This window comes from Ornithodoros turicata, chromosome 1, assembly GCF_037126465.1.
Source record: "Ornithodoros turicata isolate Travis chromosome 1, ASM3712646v1, whole genome shotgun sequence".
In the NCBI taxonomy this organism is placed as follows: domain Eukaryota; kingdom Metazoa; phylum Arthropoda; class Arachnida; order Ixodida; family Argasidae; genus Ornithodoros; species Ornithodoros turicata.
In genome coordinates this window covers 216,966,353-216,978,641 of record NC_088201.1, presented here as the reverse complement: position 1 = coordinate 216,978,641, position 12,289 = coordinate 216,966,353, and the positions used below count along the sequence as shown (strand labels likewise).

At 45.1% G+C, this 12,289-nt stretch overlaps 1 protein-coding gene across 3 annotated transcripts in view; it reads right to left on the bottom strand.

Moving 5' to 3' along the window:
• LOC135379042 (uncharacterized) overlaps window positions 1–12,289 on the bottom strand; it is a 36,213-nt gene that overhangs the window by 10,195 nt on the left and 13,729 nt on the right. For 2 of the 3 annotated variants that reach the window (XM_064612297.1, XM_064612296.1), the window contains exon 6: window positions 11,041–11,073. In XM_064612297.1, coding sequence (XP_064468367.1) covers window positions 11,041–11,073 — 33 coding nt within the window. Of the gene's footprint in view, window positions 1–10,265; window positions 10,490–11,040; window positions 11,074–12,289 lie in introns of those variants that run through there. The other variant, XM_064612298.1, reaches the window with a different exon arrangement.

Sequence of the window (12,289 nt, the reverse complement as noted above, 5' to 3'; positions counted from 1 at the left end):
GAGGTTAGAAGGAAAGGCGGGGAGGAAGACCAAAAGAGAGCAAATGAGCTGAACGGAGCTCTAATTTCTCTGTGGGTGGCCGCAGGAAGGCATACCGAATCAGTCGAGGGAACGTAGCGCATTTTTAGCTGGTGAAAGCAGGCGCAATTCCGAAACCAATTGGCAACGCTTGCTCCGGAGCTTCCGTCGGCTACGGATTTTGTCACAGTGTGCTTCAGTCGAGGATCGTAGCCAAGGCTAGTCGGGGCAGTGGCGGTGGTGTGGCGGTGGTGGGGCAGTCTGGGATGTGTCATCCACCCGTCGAGATTCAAACTTGTTCGACCGCGTCCTGGCGGGAGTGGATGGTTCTGCGGATCACTTTCGAACTTACTTTCGCTGAGCCTCTTGTTTATATTCAGTCTCAGCTGCTTAGCATTTCTCTTAAATATATATCGAGCGACCAGACTGTACTGAAAAAGCGCTGTGACATCTATAGCGCGTGTTTTCAGGAGACACAATATTGACCCACAAAGGGAAAGCGTTGCCAGGATTTTCCCAATATTGGCTGAAACTTGACACAAGGGCTCCATATTGCCATGATAGGCAAGCCTGAGCGATGGGAAAGACACGTAAATAAACACTAACACGAGGGCTCAAAACCAGATAGACGCATAATAGGTAATAACGAACTTCCTGAACACGTAGACGGTGCGTGGGAAGACAGAGAGAGGAGGAATAGGGAATTGAGGACAAAGTGAGTTGAAGGAAGGTCAGAGGAGCCGCTTGAAGGCCGGGTGGATACATACAGACGGCACACTACTACAATTGCCCACACTCTGTATGGCCAATGCTTCTCTCAAAAGACATTTTCGCCTGCCTGGATCCCACGCCAGCACCGCCGCCTGGGACCATAGGGGTTGACAATTATTACAGAGTCTTAGATGATCCGACAAATTTGAATCTGGGCTGTTTTTATGCTGGCCCAACCTTGAGCGCGCATTGAGTGGTTTGACCTATGTATACAAAGCCATAAGCTAGCGGAATTCTATACACAACATTTTTTTTGCAGATGGAACAAACATGATGGTTCTGTGTTCAACATTAATTGCCATTTTTTCCTTTATTTTGTTCATTGTGTTTCTTAGAAGACTCGTCTTTCCTTTATCTCCAATGTGAGAGGGAGAAAGAGCACACTATCGCCTCTCGCGTCCTGGAAAAAGATTAGAAGGAAACAGAACATGCAACCCAAGATAAGGCCAGTTCCGATAGAGTCACCCGATACATTTGTTTTTGTTTTGTTTGCGCAAGTTAAAGCTGATCTTCGACGCATGAGGCGGCACTGTGCTCCTTCCTCCTCTCACGTTGGGATGAAGGAAATACGCATCTGCGAAGATGCGCAATGAATAAAATGAAGAAAAAAATGGCGTTCCTTCACTAATTTTTTGCGGGCGATCTATGGAACGGATTTTTGTTCTGAAAACGGCTACGATATCAGGTGACCGAAAGGAACAGATGATCCATTGGGACAACTTTGTAGCTTTTATAATTAACAAGCTAATTAATGAAAACTAATTAAGACATTGCCTTTGGACTTTGCTAGTGCCCTCTTAGGGAGTGCCCTTCAGCATATGCTATATTGCAATTGATTTCATCTTGGAAAAAGTGTTCTAACGGCTCTGGCGTTACAGTGTACGAACGGAGCCTCAGACAACCACACCCTGGTACGGTCACGTACGAATAACCTTTTTTCTGTTTCCTTCTTCCTCGTCCTTACACATCCTACATTACATACTCTTCATCGTCTTCCCAGATCTTACATCACATGCCCAGTTTTAAAAGGTGCCGACCCGGCATCGTATATACAATAGTTACAGTGGCTACATTAGATCATATACATATTTACATCATAGGAGGCAAGAGGCCTCAGGTAGGGCTTTAGTCTTTCAACATGAACGATGTCGCTCCAGGCACAGTCCTCAGGCTCGATTTCATAATTGACCGGAGACAGACGAGACACTATGCGAACGGTCCGCGGAAGCTCTTGGAGCCCTTGACACCGGTTGGGGGCGACTTGATCAGCACCAACTGTCCCTTCTCGAAAGTGACGTCCTGACGTCGCCTGTCAAAGTAGGACTTCTGTTTTTCTTGAGCCAGTTTGATGTTCTCGGCAGCCAGCCTCCTTGCACAGTTCAGCCTCTCATGAACCACGGTGGTGTATGTCGCGGAGTCTTTCAGCTCGGCGAGCTCCTGTCGGTTAAAGACAACATCGAGGGGCAGCACCGGATCGCGGCCGTACACAAGAAAGAAGGGAGACTGTTTGGTGGATTCTTGGAATCCAGTGTTGTAGCAAAATACAACATAGGAGATTATGTCTGCCCACTTCTCTCCCCCCGCCGTTGCCAGCGTCATCATCTGCTTGATTGTCTTGTTGGCCCGTTCACAAAGCCCATTAGCAGCCGGATGATATGCTGTGGTCGGGTTGAGCTTGATCCCTCGATGTCGGAGGAACGATTCAGTTGACAGTGCCATCATCTGGGTTCCACGATCAGTGGTTATCACTGCCGCGCAGCCGTGCTTCAGGACCAGACGTATTTCAATAAAGTTCTGAATCGTAGTTGCCTCGATGTTTCTGACCGGCTTGGCTGCGACGAATTTGGTCAAGTAGTCTATGGCAACGATGACAAACTTGTAACGGCGCGACGGCTGGAACGGACCGATGATGTCCAAGCCCACGGTATGGAATGGAGCGTGCGCTGGTATAGGTTGCAATCGACCAGAAGAGAACGTCGACATCTTGTACCTCTGGCACAAATCGTAGCTTTACCGACGTCGTCCATCTTGTCGAAGTTCGCGATGGAACGTTCCATAGAAGAATGGTCCGCCATCTTGGACGTAGGTTTAAGACGATCGGTTGAGAGCGTCTTTCGGGCGTTAAGTTGTAACGGCTCTGGCGTTACAGTGTAGGAACGGAGCCTCAGACAACCACACCCTGGTACGGTCAAGTACGAATAACCTTTTTTCTCTTTCCTTCTTCCTCGTCCTCACACATCCTACATTACATAGTCTTCATAGTCTTCCCACATCCTACATCATTATATATATATATATATATATCCCGAACGATGCGCAGCTACCCAGGGCTGACGAGCCGCAAACACGGCGAAACACGTGTCCCCTGGTGCTGTCGCATCGTTCCATGAGTATCTGTTTCTCTACGTGCAGCCATGGAAGCCATCTTAATCTGTAAGTTTGAATTGCAAACACGTCTAGCGTCATTTACTTATTTCTTTAATGGCTTTTCCCCCTCTTTGTAATTCACTGGCTTGCACTGTGGCATGAGGAGTGCTCAGTCACCCTTCCAGGTGTATATCGCTCGCTGAGTGACACCTGGTTTGCCAATCCCCAACGATGCGCAGCTACCCAGGACTGACGAGCCGCAAACACGGCGAAACACGTGTCCCCTGGTGCTGTCGCATCGTTCCATGAGTATCTGTTTCTCTACGTGCAGCCATGGAAGCCATCTTAATCTGTAAGTTCGAATTTCAAACACGTCTAGCGTCATTTACTTATTTCTTTAATGGCTTTTCCCCCCTCTTTGTAATTCACTGGAAGCCATCTTAATCTGTAAGTTTGAATTTCAAACACGTCTAGCGTCATTTACGTATTTCTTTAATGGCTTTTCCCCCCTCTTTGTAATTCACTGGCTTGCACTGTGGCATGAGGAGTGCTCAGTCACCCTCCCAGGTGTATATCGCTCGCTGAGTGACCCCTGGTTTGCCAATCCCGAACGATGCGCAGCTACCCAGGGCTGACAAGCCGCAAACACGGCGAAACACGTGTCCCCTGGTGCTGTCGCTTCGTTCCATGAGTATATATATATATATATATATATATATATTTAAAAAAATCTGTATACACTTAGCTGGGACTCCCTGTATATGAAAATACTAGTATTCCCGTCAGTGGCGTACCCACGGGGAGGCTAGGGAAGGGCTCAAGCCCGCCCTACATGCCACTGACCGACCCACGCAAATCGTGCAAATCCGAGGAGAACATAATATATTGGGGGGGGGGGGACAGTTTGACGATCGCGAAAGTTATTTCAGTTCAAGCGGCACACTTAAATGGTTTCCAAAGTATGAGCTTTTAAATATCCTTCCAATCTCGTGACACCACCTCATTGGACATTATCGTATTGTGAATGTTCAAATCAATTATTTTCGTTTTTTTCAATGGCATGCTGCGGTGTGCACAAGTATTGTGTGTTGTCGCACCCAGGATCAGCGGGGGGGGGTTCGTGTAGACCCCCCCCCCTTGGAGGTCTGGCTACGCCACTGATTCAGAGTTGGGAACCAAGTCCGACGATACCCACGTTCAGCGAGCGTGAAGTCAGAGCATCATGATAGTCGGCATATGCGTTTCATTTCATTGGTACGAATACATAAGGTCATTGCGCTCAGTATTCTGTAGCACTCCCCTCTATAAAAGAACAATTTTTCCAACATATCTGCCAGAAATACGTAGAAGGCAGTAAGACCCTGGAAAATCACCAGTGATGAATCACCTAACGTCATAGTCAAGATTTATTTGTTGATGGAGAATCGCTTCCTAATCTCACCGCGTTGTGAGTACTCAGCAAAATTTGCGAGAGAGGAACAGAAAGAACACATGTAATCGGCACAACGCAAGCGGCGCAGCGGGTGCATTTATGTTATGGGTGCGTTAGCATGAATGTTAATTTTAAAAAAATCGCGTCTTCCAAATTAAACAAATAATGTGATAGCGCTTGATCGGCTATAGTCCGTTGCCTCAGCTGTTCACAACGGCGCTCCTGTAATTTCCGGGATACGGAGAAATCGCCTCCGTTGGGAACCTAGTTTAGAACTGGGTCCTAGGTTAGTTTTCAGAGGTTAGGTTAGTTTAGGCTTGTTTTTGACAGTCCACCGTCCACAGTTCATCGCATCGTCCTCATCACATTATAACTGGATATTCCGGTATCCTAAGCTGTTATTTGAAGAAACGTAATTGATAAAAGTTTCTTCGAAGGGAGTTCTAAGCTCGCAGCGTGTCCTAAGCACCTCTTTTTCTGTAACTTTTCACTCGAACATACGGAGCAGGCAATCAGTGTCCTGTCCTTTTTTGTTTGTTTGTTTCTTGCTTCTTTTTTTTTCAGCTAAACACAGGAGGCCACTGGTTATTTACAGACCTTGTCATTCACGAACAGCACGGTTTTCTGGCTTTTTACGCTCTCCCATCCGAAAGGAAAATAAAGTGGAATAGAACAATGCGGAAGTATCCCACGAAATTGTAACGGGACCCATTACTTCAATTCCCGCTTCACCTCCAGCAATGCGGTAGAGTATCGCGCCCGGCGATGAAACTCCCAACCCATCATCCTGAAATAAAGTTGTTGTTGTTATTGTATCCCGCGAACAAGTGGGACGCATACCGAAGAAAATGTCTTCAAGTTGGGAGCAGCCAATAGTGTGTGCTTCTGTGCACACTTTTCATTGCTGGCGACAGGGAACGATGATAGTGATGTGTGCACGAAAGGCACTCGAAGTCTGAATGCTAAGAAGGAAATTTCGAAGGAAGACATATTAACAGCCATATAAAATTTTAGTTCAATATTGTTTAGAGTATGCATGTGCTTCGAACGAACCAATAAAGAATCAAACGACCGCTGCTGTCTCCATCAAACGGTGTTCGATCAAATGGCTTTCGACCAAATGCCCCGCGTTCGATCAAACGGCTTTCGTTCTTGCGGAGATTGCTCTAGGAGACATTTTTTCCTGGGGATGGTTCTTCCCGGGGACATTTTTTCCGGGTAGGAAAATCCGGCATCTCGGGCGAGCTTTGAATATATGAAACGGCGTCTCCCTGATCATTCCTCCATTTGGCAACTAGCGCTCATATTCATCTCTGGAAACGCCAATTTTGTAATTGCATCTGTGTTGCCCTACAAGAATAGTGATTTTCCTGACCCACATGATAACGAGACCGAACTGCAGTTTTTGCAACAGTCAAGCAAGAACCTGTTATGTTGTCAGGTGATTATTGTTAATATCTTTCTACTCTGTGTCCTTTTATTTTTTGTCGAATCGTTCCTCTTGGCGTCCAGCAAAAAGAAAAAAAAGTTTGTTGGGAATATCGCTGCGAGGCCCCGCCGCTCGACCTTTCCGTATCTTCCTTGGTTGGGTCGACCCGAAGCGTTTATCGCCCTTGGCCTCCTTTGTACGGTTTTGCAGACTGGCACACCAAGGCGAGAAGAAGGGAGTCCCCTGTCACTGGGGGTTGTCGACTGACATTTTTCTGAGCCGATGTAATGTGAAAGAAAAATAAGAGGGAACATGGGGGAACGGAATACGGAAGTTTTCGGGTAAAGAAGTCTATTCTGCGATGAAAATTTTGAAAAGTATTTTGCACCAACGCCCTGTAAATGAATTCAAATATTTGATAATGCTTACTTACCAGAAATATACATTCCAAAATGTCATTTTTGCATGAATAATAGAGTTATTATCAAGGTAAATTGCATGTAAGCGAGTGCAAAAAAAAAAAGAAAAGAAAAAGGGAATACTGTTTCGAGCACTAGATTTACGTGACTTGCATTCTAAGCGCGTTGTGTTTATAGCCTAATTTACAGCCGCTGGTACATCCAGTTGAGAGCCTCCGAGATACCGACATCTCGGGCGAGCTTTGATAGCATATGAAGTTACCTTTCCTTGGCTAATTCCTCATTTCTTAATTGGCAATCGCCTTGTGCTCAGACTCACTGCTGGCAACTTTCTTTTATAATACCATCTGTGTGTGTACTGCCCATATTATAATACATTTTGTTTCATTGTTACATCAAACCAGTGTGTGTAAGTTTTCTCAAAAAATTTATTGAAGGATCACACACCCAATATACCCCTTATAATTGTACTTAATGAAAATAGCGCTTGGCAGAAGTTGGTATCAGCGTTCATCCAGAAATCATTGTCAGTTTTAAAATGCCAGAATGTCAGAATTTGTCAAAATGCTTTTGCCATTTCATGGTTCTGAAATGTTCCCGATGTCGTTGGATGTCAAAGATCTATACTATTCTTTTAAGAAACCTTTGCTGTTGAAACGCGTTTCGGATCTTTTGAACGAAAATTTGGTACGTTTCCAGTCTCAGGCTCGCATAGCTATAAGTGATTTTTTGGAATTGCTGAATTTGTACTTGAATTCTAACGTAACTTTCATAGATGGCGTTTTATACACCCAAAAGGATAGTGTTTTCATAGGTTCGTCTGTTTGCACCGTTCTTATCTGAAATCTATTTAGGTTGCCTCGACCCTCATTTACGTGCTTTTGTAAATCCGTGTTCGCCTGACGCTGTTTTGGTGGCTAGATACGTTGATGATCTGATATTTATGGCTCGTTCCCGGTCCTGCTTGGTAGAACTGCAACGTGTGGCTCGTGAATCGGCCCCCGAATCTCAAGGTTTTAACCAAAGGTTGGGCCAGCATAAAAACAGCCCAGATTCAAATTTGTCGGACCACCTAAGGCTCTGTAATAATTGTCAACCCCTATGGTCGCAGACAGCGGTGCTGGCGTGGGAACCAGACAGGCGAAAACGTCTTTTGAGAGAAGCATTGGCCATACAGAGTAGGGCCATAGGGGCCATACAGGGCAATTGTATTAGTGTGCCGTCTGTATGTATCCACCCTGCCTTCAAGCGGCTCCTCTAACCTTCCTTCTACTGACTTTGTCCTCAATTCCCTATTCCCCCTCTCTCTGTCTTCCCACGCACCATCTACGTGTTCATGAAGTACTACATATTGAACGTCTTGCTGGTTTTGAGCCCCCGTGTTAGTGTTTGTTTACGTGTCTTGCCCATCGCTCAGGCTTGCCTATCATGGAATTTATCCACGAGCTAGCCTGCATTTACGCCATTTTGTCTATGCTCCATATTGCCAAGTGTGAGCACTAATGGGGAAAATGTCGCCCCCCACCAATGTGGGCTCATATTGCAAAAATTCAACCAATATGGGGAAAATGTCAGCAAGATATTACTCATACCTATATTACCCATGTGCACCCCCTAATGATGAAAATACAGATAATGGGACGAACCCGTATTGATACCTGTTCCAAATGGCCAAGTCGCACGGCAATATCGGAATTTGAAGCGTGTGAAGCGCCCTACTCAACGCGTCGTTACATTTCAATAACTTCCCGCAGACTATACACATTGCTCGAAACAACATATCTGGCAATGCCACTGTAATATGCACTGGAACACCTGCTGGTATACCTGCTGTAATGAGTCACCACCTTGCTTGATGCCAATCGGTCGAAACCGCAGAATAAAACAAAACGTTTCAAATGTCATTTCAGCGAAATCGCGGTAATTATAGAGGGGCGTAAAAAGTTTGTAGCGGTGACGAGGATGGATGTGCCTTTGCAATTTCGCTACACCTGCATCGAGTCAATGCCATGCTAAAAATAATTCCGACATAATTTCCTGTCAAATACTGTGTTTTTAATTCAGGATGTCAGCTCTACTGTGAGTACCTGCTAAGTAGAGCTGATGCTAGCATTTATCTATTGCTTGAAGAATGCTACGTAAATGCTTTGCAAAGCGAGCAACACGAGAATACTATGTATTCACGCTGTATAATACGTTCAGACGCTATTTTTGCTTGCTCCCAACGCTATCGAAATACTACTCAGTAAAATAAGACTGACAGTAAAAAATAGATTGTATAAACATCCTACAGATCCGTATATCGAAGACGACTTCCCGATGACATTCGAGCGACATTCAATGAGTGTTCATATCCTGGTCTCTTGGATAGTCCAGGAACTTCCCCAGGATATATGAACTGCGCTTTATACATCGGAATGCAAACATCCAGAGCGCGATATTCTGTACACAGACATGTGCTGAGACATGTGTTGTTTACTGGGTAGAATCACAAAGTAAATGGATTTGTGGGATATCCCCTACATGTCACAACGATATCCGGATTTTCAGGACTTTCGTGACCAGGCAGAGATGTTCCAGGGATATTAATGAAAGAGGTACATTGATCGTTGAATTTGATTTGAATCAATCGTTGAATTTGAGCAACAAAGAATACGAAGAGGACAACACAGGACTCAAACCAGCTGTGAAGCTTTAATGCAGAGGGTACCGGAAAAGTGTTTCGTGGAATATCGTTGTCTCCGGCAAGGCGCGCAAGCGTAGGAATCCTAAGCAGTCAGAGGTATATTCTTTTTTTGTGTTGCAATTTTCTTCTCCACTTCGTTCTCTTTGTTCGTGTTTAGTATGTCATAGGAGAGCTTCAGGTAATTGTGCTTGTTGATTTTGCGGAATGCGTTGCAACTGACAACTTAATGCGATAAATTTCCTCGCGCCACTAGGCTCCCCAACGGAGAGTAACACGACACGGGTGCTACGTGGATTGGAGACAGACCCGCTTACAGCCAGAAATGTATGACCGAGAACCGTGGCTGTCGTACGATTTTTCTGTTGCTAAGGTGGTCGAAAGTGTGTAATGATTTCGAGTACTAGAAAGGCGTTAATAAAGTTCGAAATAATCGAAAATATATAATTCATAAATAAAATGATAAAATAACGGAAGGACAAACAGGAATACTAAGTGTGAACTAAGTGGGACTAACGAAGGAACCCCTAAATTCGCACTTACTATGCTAATTAATTTATGTATTCTATCTTTCAACACCAAACAAAGTGCAATACCATTTTATGTTTTAGTATTCAAGCTCCCGAGTTGGAAAATCGTGACAGTCTGAGTGATGTGTGAAGGGCCGGAGAAAAAACCTCTCCGCTCCCTTCCTCATTTAATACCGGCATTCCGCATCAGCGCACTGGTAGGTGGAATACCTCTCTACGGCAGCGAGGCCAGGGGGAGGGGGGAGAAGGCTGGCGTCCCTGTTGTTGCTTTGCAGTTAGTGGTAGTTAGTAACAGCTAGTGATAGTGATTCTTACGGGTAGATAGATTGGGTAGTGGTGGATAGAGCTGCGTAGCGGTAGTGCGTGAACGGTGCGTCCGCAATAAACGAAAAAAAAAAGAGAATACGCGCATTCCGCCGCATTAATGATGCATTATTTAATCGCACTTCGATTTTTGCAGTGAACCCGTTCCCTGGGGTAGCAGAATTTTGTAGCAGAAATTGCGTGTGTAAATAGTGCATACGTAGTTCAGTTGTTTGAGATACTGGCATTGGTTACACGCACGCGCGCGCACACACACACACAAATACACACGTGCACAAATTGTTCATCAGTGTACTTGTTTCACGTATTTACTGTTTATTTTCACAGGTGCCTGCAGTATCTTGGATGGGGTGATGGAAAGTATAGCGGTCTGTCCATGAAGCGTCTGCTTGCTGAGTTGTGATTGTGAGATCATCCTATCAACTTGGTATCAGTCAACTCAGTAACTCAGTCTCAGTATCAACTACGTGGTGACTATCGACGTGGTGACTCTTGATGTTTCAGTGCCCTCTCGTCCTGGAGGTTTGATCCAAAATAGGTTGAAGTCAGGGCTCAAGTATTTGCCATATTAGCGTAGGACAGCCGCGTTAACAGAGCCAGGAGAGTGGTAGCGCACAAGTACAAGACATTTTAGGTTCTCCTGAGGGTTGTGTTACATGTCTATCACCTCTATATTTAGATATGTTTTGAAGGTATACAAGTCGAATGACGATTGCAGGACAGAGCGAGCTCTGGAAGGGACGACGTTCCTCAGACGCTTCAAACGAGTGCGTGAGCTATAAGCTGCGTCACCGGAGACGAAACGGGCACTTCTCTCTAGACATAAAGAAGCTAGGTGTCTGCGTCGTGTCTGCCTGTGTCTAAGCGTGCGTCCTTTGGGTTGTTTTTGGCGCTTTGATTAAAAATTTGGTATCAATGTCCTATAGTGCCACCATAAAGCATTCAAGAGAGTTTGACGGAATGCCAAAAGATGCAACCAGTTTTCACGAAATATTTTGGTGCTTTCATCTGGTCATGGCTTAGCTAATAAAGTTGGTTGTCCAATTAGAAGATAAAAGTGCACGTACCACATGGTCGTCGTCGAAGCATGCTTGTCGGGACTGAAAGGCAATAACGAAATGTTAAACAGTTGTGTGACGCTCTCGTACATTTGGATCAGATCATAGCACACTCAAGGGTACCAAGGAAAATGTTTTTTTTCTGTTTTACAGGAAAACATTTTCTGTGCCCAATCGTGTGATCGATCATACAAAGTTCGGCACCAACCCCTGATGTGAGAACAGATAGGGTATCGACCATCGCATTTGTTCTCGTTAGGACGCTACGCTACGTCACCCTACGCTGCATGACGATACGTCATCCGTAGATGTCTCACTGACGGCGATGTCTGCCGTGGCCATGGCCGTGATATCTCACACAGTAAGCTTCCGTATTCGTGCTACATATTTACACCCTGCTACCCCGTTTACCCTGCTACTTCATATTGGGTTCACATCAGAGCAAATGTACCATGCTTAAATTCGGGTATGTAGTTATTCCTCGAAAATATTCTGGCACAGCGTCGATGTATTGTGTGTACTGGACTGTACTGAAAAAGCGTTCTGACATGTGTTCCCACTGTTCGACATGGTCCAGAATGGTTCTCAGCACACCACAAACCCAGGCAGCACACGACACCGGGCCGATATCAGCAGCTAGTTGGGCATGTCGGCCCAACATATCCCCGACACTGCCAACTTGTGACCGATATACGACAGAAGTTGGCAGTGTCGGCTCGATGTTGATGGAAAACGCGACATCTAGCCGACACTGCCAACTTGCGACCGATATCACGCTGAAGTTGGCAATGTGGGCTTGATGTTGACCGACACCAGCGAGATGACGCTGACAATGTCAACGCGCGATTGACATCTCATAGATTGACAATGTCGGCTTGATGATCACAGAAAGGAGAGTTGTTTGTATGTGTGAGCGAATTAAAATGAGACAGTCACCTCCACCATTTTGATTCCGAGACGAACAGGGCTCTCGAATTTGCGGAAGCTCGTAAGACATGAAATATATAGTATATGTTTTCGTTTCGAAAGGAATACCGGTACCTTTTGAAACCTTCTTGCACTTCGTTTTTTATGGAGCAACTTTTTTTCGTCTTGCTTTTTGTAATGCCGCGCTCATTGCACCATAGGAAATACGAGAAATAAAGGAAACCATCAGAAAATAAAACGAGTAATAAACAATGGTAGAAATAATATGTAGTTTCCTCGCAAACAGCCAGTCTAACATTGTTTTCATCCTTATGATTGCCAACACACGAAT